The sequence below is a fragment of the Periophthalmus magnuspinnatus genome, chromosome 14, assembly GCF_009829125.3.
Source record: "Periophthalmus magnuspinnatus isolate fPerMag1 chromosome 14, fPerMag1.2.pri, whole genome shotgun sequence".
NCBI classification, from domain to species: domain Eukaryota; kingdom Metazoa; phylum Chordata; class Actinopteri; order Gobiiformes; family Gobiidae; genus Periophthalmus; species Periophthalmus magnuspinnatus.
The window spans coordinates 31,968,683-31,991,761 of NC_047139.1; the positions used below are offsets into that span (position 1 = coordinate 31,968,683).

The window sequence follows — 23,079 nt, forward strand, 5'->3', positions numbered from 1 at the left end:
AATAAACACGCCCTATTCATTAATAATGTAAACAGAAAAACTAAAGCAGTCTGTAGCAGCTGTTAGAACTTGTAGCAACATAGGCTTTAATGTGACACAAGGCCAAGCAAAAGACATTACTCAAATAATGCTCACCTTGTCCATTCAAGATTTCCTGATGTGGCGATATGGTTGGTTGGTAAATAACTCAACAGGCATCAGCAATATCCATGTGTTTTTGTTTGTCATTTACACTTATTTGACACCACATTGCTAAATCCTGATTTATTTTAAATACATTTTGATTAGATAAGCCTTTATTGTCTTTTTGTTGAGCAAATGTTGTGTTTTGTGCCCATTACTTGCCCAACAGGAATGTATCCATAAGGAGACAATAACGGCTAATCTAATCTAAATTTATGAAAAATAAAATCACGATTAAATATGACCTAGCAATGTGGTATCAGTTTTAAGTTTTTGTAAATGTTATCAAATCAAACACACAGAGCAGTACTGGATATTGTGGATGCCTGTTGAGTGAACTCCCATTCCAGAGTCCCGATTCCAGACAATAGGACCATGTGCCATTAGTACTTTTTTCCACAGATTATTAATTGTTCACTGAGTTAAACTAAGCAAGGAGTGAAACAAAAGCCTGGAAAAAGAGACAAACAAGTCTCAGGATAACCATCTTTTAACATCCAGCGCAGAAGTTTGGCTGCAGCCCAAAAAGGGGAACACATTTATTCACCTTTCAGCCGTCTACTATGAACAGATTAGCTTCTCAGTAATGACTAACTGCTATGTTATGTTAGCACTGCCTTGCTTTTTTCCTGTCAGCCATGCCTCTCCCTTCCTCGCTTCTTCTATGCTATCACAAGTTAAACTTTTGACTTCAAGAACAAGCTCGACAACCTACAACTTACATTTGAAAACCTGATAAATTTCACAAACAAAAACAACATGTAGAATAATCTCTCAACCTATTTTAGCACTTGCCTATCTGTGCTGCCACAGCAATTCTCTCCTATTGTGCAGTAATTCATACACGAACTTGGCATAGATTCTGCACCTGCACCTGATCTGGGCAACAGTGGCTCAGTGGTTAGAGCTTTGGTCCCCCAACCTGAAGGTCAGAGGATCGAGTCCTGCTCGGACCAAGACACTTCATCCACATTACACAGTATGAAAGTGGTGTGTGCGTGAATGATTGGTGGTGGTCGGAGGGGCCAATGGTGGAGATTGCCAGGCTTGCTTCTGTCAGTCTGCCCCAGTGCAGCTTACCATCACCAAGTGTGGAAGTGAATGAATAGTGTAGCACTTTGATAGGCTTCGACAAGCCTGTAAAGCGCATTACAAGTGTAAGTGTAATTTATTATTATTGAATGTACTTCATAATAACTTCTCTTCTCTAGGGTATGTTATGTCTCAAATTAATTACAGTTATATCTTGTTGCCACTAAAGGGGCACTATGTAAATTTTCAGGTGGAGAGTTAGTTACCTGCTTGTCGTCATGGATGTCATTTCTTTTGCCTGGGATATTCCACAGTTTATCTCCAAGGAGGCTAGTAGATGTCGCCATCAGGCCAGGTAACAGGTCAGATTAGTGGAGAAGTGACCCCATTCACAGTAAGAATGCATATTTTTCAAGGTATTTTTGCAATAAAAACACCTGCAATAGAATAAATGCAAGATAGATGCCACACTTTGTAACATTATAGGCAAAGGAATGACATCTCCTTAGAGGCAAGCACCAGAAAAATTACATAGTGCACCTTTAACAAAAGTAAATATTGCAAAGTAAAGTACGTCATTTTGTCACGGTACAATGCTCAATCAAATGTACCCCATGCACTGACCACTAAAGTACATTTAATTAGCTGATATAACGAATCAAATCAAATCAATTTCAATCTGTTAACAAATATCTATCGAGGGGTTACAAATTGAACATAGCTCATTAGTCTAGAAAACTGGCCTGATTTTGTGATTCTCGAGAGTATTTTATCACACCAAGCAAGTGTGTGGGGGGCTGTATGTGTGCTATCAGCCCCTGGATTATGTAACTTTTCCACATGATTAAAAGGAGATAAGGTACTGTCTGGTCTGCTCCATGAAATATGCATTATCTTTAGGTAAACATTGTGTTATGTATGTAATTGACACATGTAGATTGAGGTCCTGGCTTAATGAAAGTAAGTGTACATTTTTTTGGATTTTCCAAGGTGGAAACCATCATTGCATCTTTGATTTTACATAACTGATTACTTTTGTGTAACTATTTTGAGCAAGCAATGTACAAAACAATTGGGACTTTGTGAATTGTCTCGGTGTTTTTGTATGAGACAGGCTAAGGCTGGCCAATGCAATTTTGGCAGAAAAGTACCAGCCTTGCACTGCCTTAAATGGAAAACACAAGCCCCAATCTGAGTTTTACTACAACATGGTCCTGATTAAATCCAGATTGGTCCAACTGTGGTGGAGATCAATAGTGAGGGCCTGCTCTGGGCTACCACTGTTTAAATGCACACATATTAATCTGTGTTAAATTTCCTTCATTGTAAAGAGATGTTAATGAATGCGCAATTGTCATACAAGCAAGGATGAACATGCTGTTTTATTTGATCACATCCCTGTTTATTCATATCAACTTTAAGATTATTGGAGTGAGTAATTTTGTTTATAGACAATAGTCTATAGTTGATATTTTTAACCAAATACTACTATTACAGTTCTTCACATCCAAGAAAAGCAGTGATTTGGTATAAACAAATTCTCTTCATCTCAGAGATATAATCACCTCGATTTCAAGGGTTGAAAAATAAAGTGTCAAAACAAAGAATGAATAAATAAATAAATAAACTACATAACTGTATATTTCATAATTTCTCGTCCTATTCTTTATTTTGGGGGGAATATCGTAGTTATATAGGTTTAATTATGTCTTTCACTTTGATTTGTCCTTCGTCCTTTGCCGTACGTACGTCACCAAAATATGTCCCTCTGAGTAGCATGAAGGATGCGACTCGCGTTTGACCTTCAGTTATTTAATCTGCATTTAATTTAAATTTCAGTCAGTAGTGATTTGTGCTGATCTTGCGTCTCTTTTAATTGCTACAAGTGCTACAAACAGTTATCTTCTTTTCTGGTGTTTCTAAGGTAGGTTTAACCTAATAAAAAGCTAGCGTTAGCCGCTATGATACTTTTAACTGTATTCTGGATACCTAGAACTTGCTTGTAAGGTCAATGTTGATAATTTTTGTGATACTTTCGTAATGTAATAATTAAATGTACTTTCTACGTCTGCGGGTGCCTATGAATAAACGCCCTCGTTTAAATTTCAGCTGCTACTGTGAGCTACATGAATCTAGGAAGATGTCTGTGAAAAGACCTGCCGTTCAAGCCACATGGATCATTGGGAGAGTTATAGGAACCAAAATGATAAAGACTGCCAAGGTTAGAGTCACCAGACTGTCGCTGGACCCTTATCTGCTCAAGGTAAATGCTTTCAACTAACTAAAATGTTATGAATAAGATTGACTTATAAATATGCAAATAATTGCATATGGTATACTAAAGGCAAAGCAAAGCAAAAAGTATATATAACTAAAACATATACAAGCAATGCCATCCCTTTTATTTGACATAAAGTCTAGTGAGCAAAATTATTTTATTGTTTGCAGTACTTCAACAAGAGGAAGACCTACTTCGCGCATGATGTCCTGCAGCAGTGCACTGTGGGAGATATTGTCCTTCTCAAGGCTCTTCCTGAACCCAGGTCCAAACATGTGAAGCATGAACTAGCCGAGATTGTGTACAAAGTGGGCAGGGTAGTGGATCCTTTGACAGGCAAACGAGTGGCAGGAGCAGAGTTTATGGAGCCTCTGACAGAACCTACAGAAAGTCTCTTGGAGAACATATTATCAGACAAACTGAAGGAACTGAACATTTCTGCCACCTCCAGTGGAACTAAAGCTTTATTATCTTCACAGACATAATAAAGACACGAATCGTCTGACCCTTTTTTGGTTATTGAACTGTTTGTGATTGCTTTGAGCCGACAAAGTGGGTACTAATAAACATATTTTCAAACCTGTTCTCCTATTGCTCTTTAATGTGTTATTGATTGACGACTGTAGAGCTACATAACCAACACAAGCCGTAAAAAACAAGTCTAATATCTTCAATAGACGAATGGGATATTCAATGTTGCGTTGATATAATTCAATTTTTTAGTAGGTCGGTTTGCAAGAGTCTTAGATAATAGTCTGCAGGTCATTACATTTTCCAAGAACAAATACCTATATAACGAAGACAAATTGTGTGTCGGCAATTACAAATGTAATAGATGTTTTTGCCCGTGAGTGGGCCACAGCCCTCCTGTCGCTCAGAGCTGAGAGCCGTTGTCAGGTAAAGATGGCGACCAGGGTCCTTCAGACAGTCGGCAGCGGCCTGAAATGCACAAGAAATTGGTTTGTGGCGAACGGACAAATCATTATAGCCACAAGGTAAAGGCTTTTGCACTGACTGCCAGCATTCCAGGTGAAAATACAAGATTAGATTTGTGTTTCCTGCGTACAGCATCAATGACAAAGTACAGTATGCTATGTGGCTAAGCTAACGCTAAAGTTACGCACAGCGCTACCCAACGTTTGTCCAGTGACATATGATGCTAACATTAGCCGCAGAAATAAGTTATATATTGACCTTTTAAAACGCTGCAATTCCCATCCTGGATTATCCGATGTTGAAGCAAATACAATATAAGAAGTGCAGTGAACGGTGTAGTTTTGTGACTGAATGTGCATCTAGTTGTGGCGTTGTAAACGGCTCCCCAACTCTATGGAAACTTGAAGGTCAAAATGTCCCGAAACACTTATCAGAAGGATTTGATCTGTCAGTGAATTTGCTGTAACATGCTTTGTCCACCCTATTATTCAAATTTTGTTTGGGATTTTCGTTATTTTATTTTCATGATGTATCATTGTTTTGATTATCCAATGTATTACGTATTTTCCCAGAACACCTTAGTTCAGGGTCCTGTAACAAGTAGCTTTACTCTATTGTGCAGCCTATGCATCTTACTCTTAGTTTAGGCCAAACCTAAGAGAATGTTGTTTATAGATAATAGAATGTTTACTTTAGTCGTGAAAGTAAAGGTGGGTCATTATCTAAATACAGAAATGTACAAATACCCCTTTTTGTGTCTTTCAGGAGCATCTCTGGTTCTCCTGACAGTTGGTTCAAGTCTCTGTTTGTGAGAAAGGTTGACCCTAGGAAAGATGCTCATGCCCAACTGCTCTCCAAGAAGGAAGACAACAACTTGTACAAAATACAATGTATGTAGCAACATTTGGTATTTTGAGTTGTTATCAGAAATAGCAACATAATTAATAATTAACTTCAGCTAATGTCAACTATCATTAAAACTACTGGTAATCAAATGTAATTCATGTGAAGTATTTGAAGACGTCAACTTGTAATCTCAATTGATCCATATATTATTTTAATTCGTTGTCTTTTGTTATTTAGTTCACAATGTCAAGCCAGAGTGCCTTGATGATTACAATGAACTTTGGTAAGGATCTCCTTATTTACTTTAGGTGGTTATGTATATGCCTTCATGTGACAATGTTATTTCCCTTTAGTGAAGAAGTGTTGCCTTCAATCCACGCTAACCCCGAGTATCCCTGTGAGCTGGTGGGGACATGGAACACATGGTACGGGGAGCAGGATCAGGCAGGTATGAGACCCACAAACAAATATGTCAACTATGTGTGCAAGGTATTATAAGATTAGCCTCCTTACAGCAACTTTAGAATGTATGCCAACCAAAAAAACAACAACATTACAACAATACAAATCCATACATCGGAACCAACTATCAGTACATCTAGCTACCTAAAAGATTAAAGCAATGTGTATATAAGGTGAACTTTTTTATTAAATGCATAATTGTTAGATCCTGATAAATATGGCATACTCTAAAGAAACCAAAGACATTCCCTCAAATGTACTAGCTTCCTCTTGCTATATTACAGTCTTATTTGTGTTCCAATATTCTTCTGTGTATATTTATACTTCATGTGGCATCCAAACAATTTCTGTTAATTCATGAATAAACAATGATAAAGAGGTGTCATCATGAGAGAGCTGCATTATTGTTGGCTCTTCTGCTGCTTCTATTCCAGTTCACCTGTGGAGATATCGGGGAGGATACCCAGCTCTCACCGAAGTCATGAACAAACTCAGACAGAATAAGGTAACGGGTGGTCCAGATTAGATCCACAACAATGAGTACCCCCATTTGGCAAAATAAATTTACCACCCAAAAGTAATTAGTAATTGAAGTGCTTTGCTAAACGATAAAGTAGGCAAAAGGTTTTGCTGCTATGACACAATTTGATACCTACCAATATTGTTGTTTTTACAGGATTTTATTAAGTACAGAACAGAGCGAGGGAAGATGCTGCTGTCCCGTAGGAATCAGCTGCTACTTGAGTTCAGTTTTTGGAATGAACCCACTCCTCGCCCTGGACCCAACATCTATGAGCTCCGGTCTTATCAGCTCAGGGTAATTTTCTATTCATGTGCTGTTATTTATTAAAATAACTTTCAGTTTCATCTGTTTCTATAATGTTTTTGTTAGCCAGGAACCATGATTGAGTGGGGAAACTATTGGTGAGCTTACATTTTTTTTAAATGTATTTGTATTTCTTTTGTGTTGTCGACTCATTGAGTTTGTTTGTTCGAGTAGATGTCCTTGACCAGTATTTTATTGGTTTTTCAGATTAAGCAGAAGTTAATGTGACTCAGCGGTATTTTATAGCAATTTAGTTCATGCATGTTTGAGTATGTTTGCTCATTAATTATAATTGGTATATTCAGTACTTTTTATGATTAATTATGTGTAAATTGGCCTGGTAATAACAAATGCAATTCCTAACATTACGTTGAATTTAAGGAAGGTAATTGAGTGTAATTTACTATCATTAATTATGAATATTTGAATATAACTCTCTAGGGCTCGTGCCATTGACATTCGCCAACAAAACCAAGAGGCAGTGGGAGGCTTTTTCTCACAGATTGGTAGTCTGTATCAAGTGCATCACTTGTGGGGTAAGTACTTTACTGAATGGATCTTTCAATAACTGTTTAGTACCTCTTTCAGTAAAACTAAGATATGTTCAAATTTGAATTACAGCATATAAAGATCTGCAATCAAGAGAAAACACCAGAAATGCAGCCTGGCAGCGAGAGGGTTGGGATGAGGTGGTCTATTACACAGGTACTACCTTGTTCAAAGAGTTATTCAAATTGTAATGTAACTACTATGTTATGTTTTCATTATTTTTTCAGTGGGAACCACTTTTATGTTGTAATAACTGACACATGATTCAAGATGAAATTAATAGTATGGTATACATACTTGGCATAATTAGGTCAATGTAACCTGACTCTTTGAATTGGCAGCTGGTCTCTTTATGTCCTGTTCATAAAAAGTATTACTAACTTCCCTTTTTACCTTTCTTTCCACAGTCCCTCTGATCCAGCACATGGAGTCTAGAATAATGATTCCTATGAAGACTTCACCCTTAAAGTAACTATGGCTTATCCGGATGCTGTACAACCATCAGGCCTATCAATATTTTAACAAACCATTGGAGTGTGCACTGCCAGTGAAAAAAGCGGCATGTCATGTGGGGTTTCTATCTGCTTTTCTCTTTTTTGTGTTTTTGTATCTTTGTAGGGCTAGCTCTAGCTCAAAACATACATGTTAAGAGTGACATCATGCAAAAACATACCTGTTGCAAAGGTCACTGACATTGTGTTACTGAATTGTTGTATGCAAACAACATTGGCATGCTCCTTCTTTACTGTTGCTATTTTAACGGTCAAATTTCAAGCTCCTCTAATGATAATTAACAAATTACATCACAGAAAATGAATCAAGGTTAAAATGTCTTAATTTTTTAACAATAATGTATGTGTAGTTCTCTGTAACATCAATCTTTTATTTTACAACAATACGCCATCTCAAATAATAGAAATTCAATAATTTGGATATTTTGTGTCAAATGTTTGGATTGTCTGTTCTGTATGTCTGAGAGGAGCCTGCTGTTTACAAATGAAAGCATCTCAAAATGATTGTAATGTTCTTTTGAAAATATATTTATTTGTTCAAAATATACCCAACTGGGGGAAACTGCAGGATGTTGAAGTACTGTTAACTTGCTGTGCAATTAGGTTTGATGGCTGAAATATTGTTGAATGCACAATTGAACAAAAATAAGCTTTGTTTTAGTATAAATATTTATTCTTTCAAAATCTTAAATATGACTCAAATTTCTAGCATCTCTGGTATTGTCTTATGTTTTTAATTGATCTCTTTAACAAAAACTACATTTGTATCGATTACTGCTGTACACAGTCTGAACTTTGACATGGATTCAGTTAATGTCAACTAAATGAGAATATTTTTTTCAAATGATCACAGTACCTAATTGAGTGATTGGCTCCCCAAGCGAGCCATTGTTACTGTCCGATTTTAACTATAAAATTAAATGGCTGCCTAACTTTAAAATACATCAATAAAAGACATGACATGGTGGGGAAAAAATTGTTTTTTGCAGCATTTAGGTTAGAATGCTTTGCCATGTATGCAGAAAAAGAAAAAAAAAAAGGCTAAAAGAGAAATAAGAACTGTTATTTAAAGATGAGATACAGTCGCATATAGCAAGAACAAAAAAGGAAAAAATACTTAGAGATTTTTTTTGTAGAATTTATGAATTTGGAATTGTTTAAAGGGTAATTTCTGATTTATGATGATGTTTCCTCATCAAAAACATAGAGTTTTGTTTCATTGTTTCATGTTACATGTGTAACACCAAAACCCTGCATATTTAGGCTTTTTGAGAGAGTTCCTCTCAAAAAGAAAACTTTCTGATTCAACTTGTGATGTCATGCGGTAATACAGGAAGTGCTCCACTGTGTTTTTAAACCTCATGCACCTTCTCTAGAATCATTTGGATTTCAGCTCTGGAATTGCCAATCTCTACTGATCTAAATGTAAAAGGAGCTGTTAACTTGAAAACTACCACTACATGACATCAGAATGTGGAACAGAGCATTTTGACCTTTGGAGATGTAGACAGACTAATAATAAAGAATTACCTAAACATGTTTATGGAACAAAAGACAACTCTGAAAATGTTTTTGACTATTATAACATAGCTTGAAGCTCACAAGAATCAATTTTCTGTAATATAAGACCTTAAATGTAAATGTCCAGATTGTTTTCTATTGTTATTGCCTTCTGATCCGGTCTGTCCTTCTTCCATCAAAAGAAGGCAGTGGCAGATGGACACTCCTATGCTTCTTACATAATCAGCTAGTTGTCTTTAGTGATGCCTTCAAGTTCAACTAGGAAATAACGGAAATTCAATGAACAAATTGTAAACACATAATCAAAGTGGGTAATCTTTATTCTGAAAAATAATCACATTCACACAGATAAATTCCCTAAATCCTAACTGAGTTAAACTTTTATGGGAGATAACACAAATCATCAGGCTCAGGCTGACTGAGGTAGATATCAAGCATTGTTAAACCATAAACCATGGAAGTTCAACATTAAAAGACTTGGATTTCATATCTATTATTTCTCTATTATGAGAACGTTGCATGATACACACATTGTGACTTGAATCCTCTATTTGAGAATTTGGGTTATATAATAACAGAAATCTTAATACATCTATTTGATGAATGCTTCTATTTGCGGCTTGTTAATATTTCAAGCCCGGTAAGTCAAAGTGAAAGTATTGACCTTTAGAGTATCTGCATTCCCACTCTGACTGCTGCTCATTAAACGCAGCCTCAGAACACGTGTCGGAGCCTTCTGGAAGCTGCTTCTCTTCCCTTTAGCCTCTGAGCTGAGCGGTAGACACTCCTTACCGGCGTTACTTTTGACTTAATACCGCTGGTAGAGCTGCTTCGCCATGGCTGCGGTAAAAGCCTTGAACCCGAAAGCGGAGGTTGCGAGGGCCCAGGCCGCTCTGGCGGTCAACATCAGCGCGGCTCGTGGGCTCCAGGACGTGCTGAGGAGTAACCTGGGACCGAAGGGAACCATGAAAATGTGAGTGCGTCTTTGTGCAGCACGCGCCGCTAAGCTAACAGGTTAACAACGGCTAACGGGCTAACGACGGCTAACGGGGCTTAGCTTCAGCCCGGCTTCTTGCACATGAAGCGTGGTTGTTATCACAAAGCGCATAATGTGCACATGGTTGTAGCTGCGATGTGTATTCTGTATATTCAAAATAAGTTAAGAAACCATATATCCCCCAAACTTTATAAAACTATGGCCTCCGCTTTAGATGTAAAATCGTGTCTATTGCACTGTCCTGCCCAGTCATCGTTGTAAGCACCGCCACTGCGCTCATCAGCATCATCCCAGCTCCTGAGCAGCGTACAAATACTATGATGTCCGGTAATGTTGTGGCAGTAAGCATTCAAATGGATTCTCATTGTCACTATTCATCAAATGCCATTTAAAATGAAAATGAATCAAGTAGAGTTTCGTTGAGGAAGTTCAAACAAAGGATGCATTTGGCGCATCTTGTCCTTTTACGACAACGACTCATCTTAAAACCTGACAATTCTGAGTTATTAGTATAATTTCAGATCTGAATATCACAGCGTGCTACAGTTTATTCATTGTTTACATTATTTTTGATCTTGTCTTGTTCACAGGCTGGTGTCTGGTGCTGGAGATATAAAGCTCACCAAAGACGGCAATGTTCTGCTACACGAAATGGTACATACTGCTCAATTTAAACTACTTTCTAACATGACTTTAATACTAATTTTATAATTATATTCTGCTTATAGGTGGCTATAACATTTTACTCTCTTGCAGCAAATTCAGCACCCAACAGCATCTCTCATTGCCAAAGTGGCAACGGCACAGGATGACATTACAGGAGATGGTACAACATCAAATGTTCTTATCATTGGAGAGCTGCTGAAACAAGCAGACCTGTATATTTCAGAGGTGAGATGAGTTGATCATTGACCATTTTATACTGGTTGTTTGAGCTTTGTTAATACCAGATTTTACTAATGCTGTAGGGTCTACATCCAAGAATAATCACAGAAGGATTTGAAGCAGCGAAGGAGAAATCTCTGGCCGTTTTGGAGGAAGTCAAGGTGACACAGGAAATGAACCGAGAAACACTCATCAATGTGGCGCAGACTTCACTCAGAACCAAGGTCCATGCAGAACTGGCAGATCTCCTCACTGAGGTACAACTGAAGGCTGCTCTTTTATGGAACTCACCGTCTTTTTAAACTGTAAAGTGTTTGAGCAAATGGAAGTTCTACACTGGCATTTGTGCTTGACCGTAATAGTCCTATAAGATATGCCTTTATTAGTCCCACAGTGGGGAAATTCCAGGTAATTCCAGATATATATCTGTATCATCACAAAAATGTTTAGACTCTAGCCTATTGGCTCAAATAACTTCATAGAACATTTGTACTTTTGTTGAATTAATATGGAATTTAGTGTTTTTAAAGGCTATAATAAGTGGATAAGGCTTGGATTGTACAATGAACACCTAAGGCTGCTACTGTGGGTCTGAAACATCTGTGCTACAGAAACACTGGTTTATACCTCTGCATTAAGAGAGCCCCATCTCTCCTACTTGTATTCAGCTAACCAGGATAAAATAATGCCATGTTTTGTAGCTAATAGGGCTTGGTCAACCAAAGGCATTCCGTGCTGATCAATTAGTCGACTAAAAAGGGGCTGTGGGAAAAAGCCCTCAAAACTATATGCGTTTCTGTGTCTGACCCAAACTGCACTCTGAAGACTACACCTGCACGGGAGTTCATGCAAAAACAACTATTTATGCAGAAAGAGGTATTAGGAAATGATGTATAAATACAAATTAATCAGTTTAATCTGCCTTTTTACATCAATGCCAAAAACAAACAAAAAAACACAGAATCTCCACCTAACTCAGTCACAAACCTCTCCTTTTGGCTGTTGTCCCTATAAATCCTTATAATCTACATAAAGTTATTAGTCTAACCAATTTATTAGTTGATGTTGTCTTAGTTGACCAAAACTTGTATAAGTAAACGCTAAATGTCTACAGCCTAGAGGCTAATAAATCAGAAGCATTCGTCAAAACAAGTAAATGTTTGTTCATGTTAAATGGGGAAAGGCACAAGATGACAAAATAGAAAATAAAATTTTAAATTGTGTTTTTATTGACAGGCTGTAGTAGATGCTGTGCTGGCCATTGCTCGACCCAATGAACCCATTGACCTGTACATGGTAGAGATCATGGACATGAAACACAAGATCGACTGTGACACACAGTAAGTGGCTATTCAGTCATTCACAAATGGTTTAAACAAAACATGACTATCCTCCTGCTGCCTTCAATTAGAATCATTGTCTACATCAGTCATTTTTTTGGCTGGGGGTACCTCTCTAACACTTGTGTCTTTACCCACAGGTTGATCAGAGGTTTGGTTTTGGACCATGGTGCCCGACATCCCGACATGAAAAAGCGAGTGGAGGATGCCTATATTCTGACTTGTAATGTGTCTCTGGAGTACGAGAAAACTGAGGTGAACTCTGGCTTTTTCTACAAAAGTGCCGTAGAGCGAGAGAAACTGGTGGCAGCCGAGAGGAAGTTCATTGAAGACCGTGTTCAGAAAATCATTGCTCTGAAAAACAAAGTATGTCCCAATGGAGAGAAGGGCTTTGTCGTCATCAACCAGAAGGTATGAATAAACAGAAGAAAAGCACATGATGGATGGTCTGTTAAAAGAAAGTAGCTTTTACTATACTTTTTACTATCCTAGTAAATATTCAATCTGTAGACAGTTCTGTCTTATAAAACAATTGGTCATTGTCTGGCCCATGATTTCTCAAACATTTTCAGTTTTGTATTTCAATTTACTGGTGCCCCCTTAAATCTTTAAACATTCACCCTCTTTACCAATTATTGCCAAACTTTTACACTAAGGATGGACAAAATTAATTCTGAAACGGTTTTCTTTCCTTAAATTATTAGTTACAAAACATTAACTCTTAACTGCATAGTGAACACCCTAGGGTGCTCCTGTAGGTACCTCTGGTCAAAATGTCTGTGCCACAGAAACTCCGGTCTGTACCTCTGCATTATGAGGGCTCCATCTCTCCTACATGTATTCAGTGGACCAGGACTAAATGCCAACCTTGTATCAAAGTACAGTCAGGTGTATGTTCTTAGATATTACATCTTTATTTTGTGTGTTTCTTGCAGGGTATTGACCCATATTCTCTCGACGCTCTGGCTAAAGAAGGTATCGTAGCTCTACGTAGGGCCAAAAGGAGGAACATGGAGAGGTGAGTCCAACCCATAATTGGACTATTGGATTTAGTTATAATACACATGTGTATTTTTATTTGTTGTGGTTGATTTTGACCCTGTAAACTAAGAAAAAAGTTTGCAAAAGAATTATAAAAGTATTACTTGGAGGGTTTCTTATTGTTTTATTACTTCAGCCATAAAAAATGGTGACACGGTTCTTCAAAAGCACCATCAATTCTTTAGTAATTGTCTTTTGGAGCGTGTTAATGGTATTGTTTTTACCCCCAGACTGACCCTTGCTTGTGGTGGCATTGCCATGAACTCTGTGGAAGACTTGACTCCAGAGTGTTTGGGAAATGCCGGTCTCGTTTATGAACACACATTGGTAAGGATCTGCTTTCTCTTTTTTTTTTTTGAAAATGTAGAAGCTTTGTTAACTTGAGTTAATTTTGAGTGTATTTTTTTTTTTGTCTCAGGGAGAGGAGAAGTACACATTTATTGAGAAGTGTGGGAACCCTCGGTCGGTAACACTGCTGATCAAAGGGCCAAACACACACACTCTAACACAGATCAAAGATGCTGTAAGGGACGGACTTCGTGCCGTCAAGAATGCCATCGAAGATGGTACGCGTCATGTGGGAGTTCATAGTTGTATGTGTATAGTTTGTATTTTGCACAGAGAACACCCAGAGACGCTCCCGTGAGCCTCTCTGGTCTTGAATCTGTGCTACAGCAACTCCGGTCATTTCCTCTGCATAAAGACAGCTCCAGTCTCTCTTTCATGTATTCAGCTGACCAGCACAAAATAACTATGCTCATAATACTAAGGACTGTTGAAATAATTTTAGGTATAGACTAAATTTGATTGTTACTTCAAGTTTATGCTTGCTCCCTCCTGTAGGTTGTGTAGTCGCGGGGGCTGGTGCATTTGAAGTGGCTGTGGCTGATGCTTTAGTAAAGCACAAGCCCAGCGTCAAAGGCAGAGCTCAGCTGGGAGTCCAGGCCTTCGCAGATGCCCTCCTCATCATCCCAAAGGTAAAACACAGCCTTGTAATATGATAAACTCTTGAGCGAAATTATAAGACTGTACAGTTTATCAATGTGTTCTTTTTCATTGTAGGTTTTAGCTCAGAACTCTGGGTACGACCAACAAGAGACTCTGCTGAAGCTGCAGACTGAGTACAAGGAGTCTGGGCAGCTTGTGGGAGTAGACCTCAGCACAGGTCCAGTATTTACTATAGACACCTGGGGGCAGTATAGTCATTATGTAGTGAGCCTGCTCAGCAATAAATTAGTATTACACACTTCTTTGAATACAATGAGGGAGGAAAAACTTTAATATGACAAAGTAACTCAAAATAGCATTGTTAGTGTTTATGTACATTATTGTTTTTCTGTGTAACGTTGCCCTTTCTAAATTTACAGCTATTTTTGGAAGACCTGTTTTTTGTAGTTATTGGTCTGTAGTGTTATGAGTAGGCCTACTAATCTTGAGCATGTTTGTTTTGCAGGTGAGCCCATGGTGGCAGGAGAGGCAGGTGTATGGGATAACTACAGTGTCAAGAAGCAGCTTCTTCATTCATGGTACCAGTCTAAATTAAAATGATAAAACCATATTCAGTTGTACTGAAATGTATTAATGTGCTAATCCTACCTACCTGCATTGTGTTTTTGCAGCACGGTCATTGCCAGTAACATCCTGTTGGTTGATGAAATCATGCGAGCGGGAATGTCTTCACTCAAAGGTTAAACTGGACAGCAGCTGCAGATGTCAGTACTTACTGAGTTTACCGATGGTTTAGGTTTCCACTCCCTGAACCACTTTGGTCTTGAGGACAGCCTGTGACCATCTTCTATCAAATATAAATGTTATTCATGGATTCATCAAAAATCCATCTGAAGCAATGAGTTTCTTTGAGATTTAGTTTTGACCGGTTTTGTTTCTACACATTAAAGTGTTCTTGGCCCTTGGACTGTTTTTGGTGTGTTTTCATGTTTGTGTAACTATATAAATCTTTATGTAAAACTTTACATAAGTGGTGTCAGAGTGAATGAAGTCATAAAAGGGAGACTTTGCTGCTAACCTGTAAAATATTATTTTTATCCTGCCATGCTACAAATTTGCACTGTCTACATTAGACAGTATCCCACATAAGTTCAATAATTTACTGTAATTCTTTAAAACTTTTTAGAGTTACATTTCGTACCGGCTTTCTGATCTAAATCATTAAAGGTGAAGCACAAGCGGAACTTTTAGTAATGCTGCGGTACAACACGGAACCTTTTAGCGGTTGGGCAAGTTATCGCGTTACCTCAACAATGTTACTTCAGTATTATTCTGACCAAGTTTAACTCCATCCACAAATATCAGTTCTTGTGTAAACGTAAATCCTCAAAACGACATGTGAAGGCAAATCGCACACTTGGAAAAATGCTCGTGATTTGGATATGTTCAGCTGTATATTTGCTCACAGCAGCAGCAGGTAATTCATTTACTCAAACTTACCTTTTTACATTATGCATTGACTCGGTTCTTTAAATTGACTGCAGAAGATGGGGCGGTGAAAATCACTGGAGGAACGTTGTTGATGGGGGCAAGTGCATCTGATGGGAGAGAAGGAGAGTCCCCAGTCAGAAAAGTCAAAGTCCAGACTTTTGTAATAGACAAGTATCCTGTAACTAATGCAGACTTCAGGTATTTGAATTAATCAGTTTGATCAGTTGTTGGTACAGTGACAAAACTATTGAAATAGTATGCATTAATTTAAGGGAGTTTGTGAGAGCAAAAAAATACAAAACAGAGGCAGAGACGATAGGATGGAGTTTTGTGTTTGAAGATTTTGTGCCAGAGGTGACCAGGAGCAAAATCACAGAAAGGATAAAGGTACTTTTAAATAATACCTCAATGTCATATTTATCTATCACTTTTAAGGCTTGAGTCCACCTATTTCCTTGCGTTTCTTGCAGTCAGCGCCCTGGTGGTTGCCTGTATGGCGTGCATTCTGGAGACAGGTAAGGCCACATATTTTGGGTCAGGTATCAGATATAGCATTTAGATTTAATTTTCTAGAGCACTTTTTATGTGCAGTAAGTACAGTGTGGAAGGTACATTACAGAGAACACAGCAACACTGATTTATGTGCTCAAGTAGGATTGCATGCTGTTTGCTGGATGTTTTTGTATAAAGCAACCCCTGCTTAGGTCAAGTTCCACACAAAAAAAATTCAACTTCAAAAGCGTATTTATTCTACCTCATTATGTCAAAAAGTGATATTGGTAATAGATTCCCCCAGTTTTTAACAACATAGTTTTAGCTGCACGACTATACCAAGCTTTAGTGTCCAATGATTTGATGCTAAAAACTTGTGTTTAATTTTTTCAGCCCGCAGGTCCTGCTTCAGGGATAAAAGAGCGAATGGATTTCCCCGTGGTCCATGTGAGCTGGACCGATGCCCAGACCTTCTGTGAGTGGAGAGGGAAGAGACTACCCTCAGAGGAGGAGTGGGAGTTGGCTGCACGAGGGGGGCTGGAAGGTACTTATTTAATATGCTCAAATCTGCAGTCAATATGATTTGAAATTATGAGTTATTACCAATATCCAGCATAAAGCTTTGCATGCTCTGAAAATAGCATGGTTTATTTTTACCATGTGGTCACATGGTAAAAATAAACCATCTTAAAAAAACAGGAAACATAAAAAGCTTTATACCTACATCATTTTATTGTGTGTTTTGAAAATATGTAGAACTTTGTATATTATTAGTAAGTAATTTTATGTTTCTTCTCAGGTCAAACATACCCATGGGGCAATAAGTTTAAAGCCAAAAGGGCCAACTTATGGCAGGTTTGTTTCTTTCTGTGATACTCGTTATTTGCTGTACACATTATCAGCAGTCGGTTTGTGGTTCTTATAAGAAATTCACCAGATCTAATGCACTTTCCAACCACCTGATATGAAACTATGCCCTGAAACTTCTCACTCTCAAACTGTGTGTACTGTTACTGTGTAGGTGTTTACTCCTTAACAGAACCAGCCACAACTATTTAGTTAAAGGTTAAAGAGGAGCTTGAGTTTCATGCACAGTACATTGATCTGTAAATACTCAGTCACTGTAAAATGCCCCCCAAAAAATTCAATAATACCTTGTAAAAAAATTTTAAACATTAAAAAGAAATTATTAGTGATTGAAGGAATATTCAAGGGTTTCACTTTCCTCTTTATAGGTACCATTTTGAGTACATTTTTGATAAAGAATGCATATTTTTATTTATTTTTTCCACAATATTTTTTATGTAACATGAATACTGATATTTGTAAGGCAGTGGTATTGAAGCCACGGATCCCCTGCAATGTGGGATGTGGCTGCATTGATTTAAGCAAATTCACAGTAATGGACCTCATTTTTTAGAGGCTCTCTCAAGATTTGTCCTGCCTATGCTGCTGTTTCAATGATTCTAAGCACGTTTGTTTAAACTTTTTAACATAATGGGGGAAAAGAAATAGCAATTACTACAGTCTTATCTATACTCTTTATGTTTTAGGGAACCTTTCCTGACAATGACACTGCTGAAGACGGATTTCATGGCGCCTCTCCTGTGACTGCTTTTCCCCCTCAAAACAGTTATGGTAATTGCAAGATTTGATACTACCATAATTAACAATGTACATAAGCCTAGATGTCACACTATGAGCGCTAGTGAAGGTGGAGTTAAAGTTAAACGTACATTGCATAACTTTTCTGGTGAACGATACACCTGGAGTCTGTCTCCCTGGGCAGGTTATTATTTTTCTGATATTTCACAGTATGGTATTAAACTAGTCAAGACAAGCAGGTGGCGGCATCAGGCTAAGTTACATCTAAGTGGAGAGGGACCCCACTCACAATGAACAAGAATGTTTGTATTTAAAATAATTTTAAAGCCCCACCATGTAGTTTTTAGCTAAAAAAAAACTTACGAAACTTTCATTTAGGATGTTTTTATTGCACTGAAATGCTTGTCACCTCTGCAAACCTGACTTTTATTTTGCCTGGCTCCTTGTGACAAAGTGGGCCTTTGTCCCTTTTTTAATATTTACCATTTTGTTTGTGCACACTTTCAAATGGTCATTTTCAATAATTTTGCAATACAAAACTAAATAGAACTATCCCAGGTTTGTTTAGTTTAGTTTTTCAATTAGTTAAATCACCACACACTTGTTAGTTTAAACATATTTTATTTAGTTAAATGTAGAGATGTTGCGCTCGAGCCTCTCAGCTCGACACTGTACTGACCCTATGAAGTGGAAGTGTTGCCGAGCGTTGTTTCGATATGCGCTTCACCACGCCAAAAATCACGTGACCAGTCAAACCGAGGCCTCGTTACATCAGAAGTGTCAGAGATACGTGTTGAGCTCTGCTTTCAAGCTGCTTTGCGGGAATTTTGATGGGGGTGGCTTATAATTGTGTCAAAGCTTTAAAAGAGTCTGAATCCCCCCCAAGAATTGTGGGTATTGAGAGGAGATTTTGTTGACGGCATTTCTAACACTATACTAGTTATTCAATAAGGGAAAGTTTATATTAAAGCAGGTAAGAATAGATTACACCTAGTACAGATACATTTATATACACTTGGTGTATATAAATGTATAACACTTACAAGATACACTCCACCACATACACAGATTCACATCAATATACACCTAGGCCTAAATAATACACAGTCATAGTTTTAGGTAGGTGATATAGGTAAGTAGTAGGTAAGTGTTGAGAGTGAGTGAGTGGTTGAAAGAGTGTGAGTGAGACAGTAAGGAGGACATATAGAGGGACAGCCATTGCCACCAAAAAGAGCACGGTCATATGCATGGGAGCACTTTGACTTAATAAACCTGAATAAAGTCAAGTGTTTGATTTGTGCTCAAGAGAAAATCTTTAAAACTTTATAAATACCGTATCTCACATTTCCCCACTCACATCCCTGACACCTTTTCCAAAAATGTTCCAATTTCAGAAAAACTACAGTTGCACAATCACTATCCCAGTTGCTTAACCACATCATTTTATTCTCCAATTTTTCCAGTTTAAAATGCCTCTGTAGCTGCAAACTCTTTAGTTGGCCGAGTCCGAGTAAAACTAATGCATACATACAAGTATAGGACACAAAGACACCAGTTTGAAAAGTTTTTTTTATTTTTTTTTTATTAGAAAATAGCTATTTTATTTGTATACCACATTTAAAAACGTGAGTTGTGCCAAAGAGGGAAAAGCAACTTTATTTAAACACAAGTTGACACAAAATAATGCAAAACAATATCATAATAAACAGGAGAATAAGTTATAATAGAATAAAAATAAAATGGAAGCTTTACGTCACATCCACACAAATGCATTACAGAAAAATCCAGCAGATGTCGCTCTTCTGACTGTGTCAAATGATTTGAAGCAGTGTGTCATTTTCAGTGCAGTTGTCTCAAAGTGGTTCAATGTTTCATGAGGTTTCGGTTTTACCATCACTAGTTAAATGTGTCAATTCAGTTTAATACATCAAGCCACTTACCTGCATCTCCACATGGTCCAAACAAAGAGGGGGCGTGCCCTTTGGGTGTGGTCGCGGGCCAAACCATGTGGAGGGAAAACTGGTTTAAGTTTATTTTTTGTGTTAATGTCTTATGTATTTTGGTTTCAATGTTTTAAGTGTTTATGGTTATTGTGTTAAACACTTTAGTTTAGGGACTTGGGGGTCTGAGATATGGCTTTACATTTAAGATTCTGCTAATGTTACACCCACAGCACCTGGGGAAGCGATGGTGTATACCAGGGGGAGGTGCTTCAGGTGCAGGAGGGTATTTTAGCAGGGCTAATTAGACAGAGTAGAGACATCAGTGTAGCCAGGGTACATGTGGCTTTTTCCCTTAGTTGTTTAAGTTCTGTTGCTTAGTTTTGTTGAGCACCGTTAATTTTTGTAAATATGTATGATTTTTTTTGTTGATGGGGTACCACAACGCTGGAAATTAATTTTTTCTAATGGGACTTTTTTTTTGAGTCTGCCTCCTTCCTACTTGATCGCTTCGGGCCAGCTTCCCCACACTCCTCCTGCTTGTTTGCATGCGTGTTATTCCTTTGGCTTCAATATTCCACAGAATGGCAAAAAACGAATCCACCTCCATGGTGAACTCATGATGATCTAAAGTATGATTTTAACTTTATATCCATGAAATGATGTAGGTGATGTGCCACTTCAAGAAAGTTACACAGTGTTGCTTTAAAGCCATGTAGACCAGGAGATGCTGTAACCTGGCTATGCAGTTAATTTTTAGATGAATAGAAAGTCTGAGAAGAGAAATTCTGATGCTGGGGGACTGGGGCAGAGCATCTCCAAAGCTGAAGCTCTTGTGGTGATCTGCACCTGTCAAAAGCGGTTCAAGGATAGGAATGCTAGAATAAACAGTGTAAAATTATACCTAGTTGCCATACTATAAAACATCTTCTTGTTTTGAAATATGTCATTTTACATTATAGGTTTGTATGATATGTTGGGAAATACCTGGGAATGGACCTCAACTCCATTTCCTGAATCTCAGAAGATGTTTGTGCTGAGAGGAGCTTCATGGATCGACACTGAAGATGGATCAGCCAATCACAAGGCCAGGATCACCACCAGGTCAGTCCATACAGGAAGTAATTGATGTAAAGTAATAATACAATAAGATTTTGTCTTAAACATTCCGTTGTACTGTTGTTTAGGATGGGAAATACCCCTGATTCTGCATCTGATAACCTCAGCTTCAGATGTGCTGCCTCCATTAACAACAAAAAGGACAAAACTCATAACAGATCTGAATTATGAATTATGTTTACACTAATAATAAAATGATTTGTCTAGGGTTGGGTATGCAGTACTGTGAATGAAGTGACAACTGCATTGCTCCTTTGGAGACTTTAAATATATTTGTGTTACTTGTATTTTTATTTATTTTCTTTATAAACTTTTACTGTTGATTTAAAATGGCATTTGTCAAACATGTTTGCAACAAAAATATTTTGCTGCACAGTTTGTTTCATTACTGTGAATTTATTTCTAGTAAACAACCAAAACTTGACTTTTGTAACATTCCCCATTCAGTACTTTTAAGAAGTTCATCTTTTTGATGTGACAAAAGTCCAGACCAGTTTTGGTCCAGGTCTTTGTTTCCTCTGTTTGCTTTCCCATGTGTGATTGAAGGGGCAGAAACACTGGGCCTGATTTATAGAAGGTTTCAGGTGACTGTGCAAACACAGAAAGACGTCATTTAAAATGCCAAAGGATCCAATTTGACATGAAACAAATTTTAACTAGAGTATAAAATTAAATGGCCCATATTACATGACATATTTGTCATGTTTCCATGTCATGTTTCCATCAAAAAAAATGTGACCATCTGTAGCTTTTGTTTATTCTACAAGGCCATTTAACCCCTTTCTTCCAGTAATATTCATTTTAGGGCATAAATTACAAAAATACTGAAAATGGGAAAATATATGTACATGATGATTTAGTTGTTGGTTTAGGAGGTAACCAATTTTCTGCAGACATTAAGGACTCAAAGATGACGTAAAATGTGTAATTAATGCTAAAGTTTCAATCTATAAATAGCAACATTTTTACTTTGTCCAGCGTCATCACTTCCTTTGTCACTGTTGACTTGAACACATTCATAAGTTCACACTGGAGTTATTAAATTCTTCGGCAATTGAAACACCGCACCAATTACAAACTTGCAAAGATTATGCATATTACCAATTTATAAAGAAGGCATCCAGAAATATGTCTGTAAATGCACAATAGGTGTACTGCATAACAGACTTATTAATGTATATTAGCATTACATCAACATGCTTATCATGTCCTACTTGGGCCCAATCGTTGAGGTAAACCGGTACTTCCTGACAGATATTTTCAGCAGAATGTTGACTCACTTCTATCTTTAATGATCACCAAAATTAGCCCCTATGTTTCCTAAAGGTCTGTTTGTTCATAGAATTCCCCACATGATCATACATAGCTGATGACTAAGTGTGGTAACGTTGCTTTTTTTATTTTTATGTACTGACTTTGTGATTGAAAGTTCCATAAATGCTTTTTTGCCAAGAAATCAGAGACCAGTTTAAATATGCTGTTTATTAACAGGACAACAACTTTCTGAGCACAATTTTGGGAACATTCTTATTAACTAAGGAAGGGATATTATTTGGCATAAACGCCCTACCTATTCAATATTCTCTAGACGTTTTTGTATTATGAAGGGCAGTGATAATGCCTATATTTTATTTCATGTTTTTATATAATGTTTATCAATGTTTATAGATAGATATATTAGACTGCTGCAGCAGTGCCATTGTTTTCCAGACATAGTTCTCCAAAGGGAGATAAAGCCATAGGTCTATTTTGCAGTAACCACAATAAATAGGTAACTTGTATTATTTTCATTTTTGTTTCATTGTTTATTTTCATCTTCGTAATACCATCTGTTGTTGTGTATGAGTGTATCTCTTGTTTGTGCGTCTAGCAGCCTCCAGCCACGTTGATTAGACTAAACTGGCATGATTGTTTTGATGGTATAAATACACACTTTTCATTTGTCAGCTGAGACGACACTGATAGGGAGAACAGCTCTTTGATGATTGTGCACAGTTGATTCAATAAACCAGACTTTTTAATTCAAGACAACTTCTCTGTTGATTTTATATATATATATATATATATATATATATA

General features: G+C 37.4%; 4 protein-coding genes and 1 non-coding gene across 5 annotated transcripts; all 5 read left to right on the plus strand.

Annotated features, from left to right (window-relative positions):
- The first annotated feature begins 2,978 nt into the window (after positions 1-2,978).
- mrps17 (mitochondrial ribosomal protein S17) lies at positions 2,979-4,056 on the plus strand. The gene is made up of 3 exons (XM_033978771.2): positions 2,979-3,139; positions 3,325-3,478; positions 3,664-4,056. Exons 2-3 carry the CDS (start codon positions 3,356-3,358, stop codon positions 3,976-3,978), a joined length of 438 nt encoding a protein of 145 aa, XP_033834662.1. The 5' UTR covers positions 2,979-3,139; positions 3,325-3,355; the 3' UTR covers positions 3,979-4,056.
- A 294-nt stretch (positions 4,057-4,350) lies between these two features.
- Positions 4,351-8,713, plus strand: LOC117381760 (protein NipSnap homolog 2-like). Its single transcript, XM_033978770.2, has 10 exons — positions 4,351-4,488; positions 5,195-5,319; positions 5,513-5,558; positions 5,629-5,723; positions 6,172-6,242; positions 6,414-6,554; positions 6,630-6,661; positions 7,005-7,099; positions 7,185-7,268; positions 7,520-8,713. The coding sequence occupies exons 1-10, from the start codon at positions 4,397-4,399 to the stop codon at positions 7,582-7,584; spliced, it is 846 nt and encodes a 281-aa protein (XP_033834661.1). The 5' UTR covers positions 4,351-4,396; the 3' UTR covers positions 7,585-8,713.
- Positions 8,714-9,839: 1,126 nt separating this feature from the next.
- On the plus strand, positions 9,840-15,321 carry cct6a (chaperonin containing TCP1, subunit 6A (zeta 1)). Its single transcript, XM_033978353.2, has 13 exons — positions 9,840-10,118; positions 10,733-10,796; positions 10,899-11,033; positions 11,111-11,284; positions 12,264-12,367; positions 12,508-12,778; positions 13,303-13,385; positions 13,639-13,735; positions 13,827-13,974; positions 14,252-14,385; positions 14,471-14,573; positions 14,862-14,934; positions 15,028-15,321. Exons 1-13 carry the CDS (start codon positions 9,982-9,984, stop codon positions 15,098-15,100), a joined length of 1,596 nt encoding a protein of 531 aa, XP_033834244.1. The 5' UTR covers positions 9,840-9,981; the 3' UTR covers positions 15,101-15,321.
- On the plus strand, positions 14,022-14,156 carry LOC117382044 (small nucleolar RNA SNORA22). The gene has a single exon (XR_004542278.1). It is a non-coding gene; the product is annotated as a small nucleolar RNA SNORA22 (small nucleolar RNA).
- Positions 15,322-15,748: 427 nt separating the features above from the next.
- sumf2 (sulfatase modifying factor 2) lies at positions 15,749-23,027 on the plus strand. The gene is made up of 9 exons (XM_055226380.1): positions 15,749-15,833; positions 15,904-16,045; positions 16,120-16,234; positions 16,318-16,362; positions 16,733-16,883; positions 17,139-17,194; positions 17,893-17,977; positions 20,847-20,988; positions 21,072-23,027. The coding sequence occupies exons 1-9, from the start codon at positions 15,782-15,784 to the stop codon at positions 21,172-21,174; spliced, it is 891 nt and encodes a 296-aa protein (XP_055082355.1). The 5' UTR covers positions 15,749-15,781; the 3' UTR covers positions 21,175-23,027.
- Positions 23,028-23,079: the final 52 nt, after the last annotated feature.

What these genes read in the sequence shown, in the direction of transcription:
- mrps17 (XM_033978771.2), top strand. Translation starts at nt 3,356, where the DNA reads ATGTCTGTGAAAAGACCTGCCGTTCAAGCCACATGGATCATTGGGAGA. An exon ending in TGGACCCTTATCTGCTCAAG is followed by an intron (nt 3,479 to 3,663) that starts GTAAATGCTTTC and finishes TATTGTTTGCAG; the next exon opens with TACTTCAACAAGAGGAAGAC.
- LOC117381760 (XM_033978770.2), top strand. Translation starts at nt 4,397, where the DNA reads ATGGCGACCAGGGTCCTTCAGACAGTCGGCAGCGGCCTGAAATGCACA. An exon ending in GATGATTACAATGAACTTTG is followed by an intron (nt 5,559 to 5,628) that starts GTAAGGATCTCC and finishes ATTTCCCTTTAG; the next exon opens with TGAAGAAGTGTTGCCTTCAA. An exon ending in ACAAACTCAGACAGAATAAG is followed by an intron (nt 6,243 to 6,413) that starts GTAACGGGTGGT and finishes TTGTTTTTACAG; the next exon opens with GATTTTATTAAGTACAGAAC.
- cct6a (XM_033978353.2), top strand. Translation starts at nt 9,982, where the DNA reads ATGGCTGCGGTAAAAGCCTTGAACCCGAAAGCGGAGGTTGCGAGGGCC. An exon ending in CAGACCTGTATATTTCAGAG is followed by an intron (nt 11,034 to 11,110) that starts GTGAGATGAGTT and finishes CTAATGCTGTAG; the next exon opens with GGTCTACATCCAAGAATAAT. An exon ending in TGGCAGATCTCCTCACTGAG is followed by an intron (nt 11,285 to 12,263) that starts GTACAACTGAAG and finishes TTTTATTGACAG; the next exon opens with GCTGTAGTAGATGCTGTGCT.
- sumf2 (XM_055226380.1), top strand. Translation starts at nt 15,782, where the DNA reads ATGCTCGTGATTTGGATATGTTCAGCTGTATATTTGCTCACAGCAGCA. An exon ending in GGCGTGCATTCTGGAGACAG is followed by an intron (nt 16,363 to 16,732) that starts GTAAGGCCACAT and finishes TAATTTTTTCAG; the next exon opens with CCCGCAGGTCCTGCTTCAGG. An exon ending in AAGGCCAGGATCACCACCAG is followed by an intron (nt 20,989 to 21,071) that starts GTCAGTCCATAC and finishes ACTGTTGTTTAG; the next exon opens with GATGGGAAATACCCCTGATT.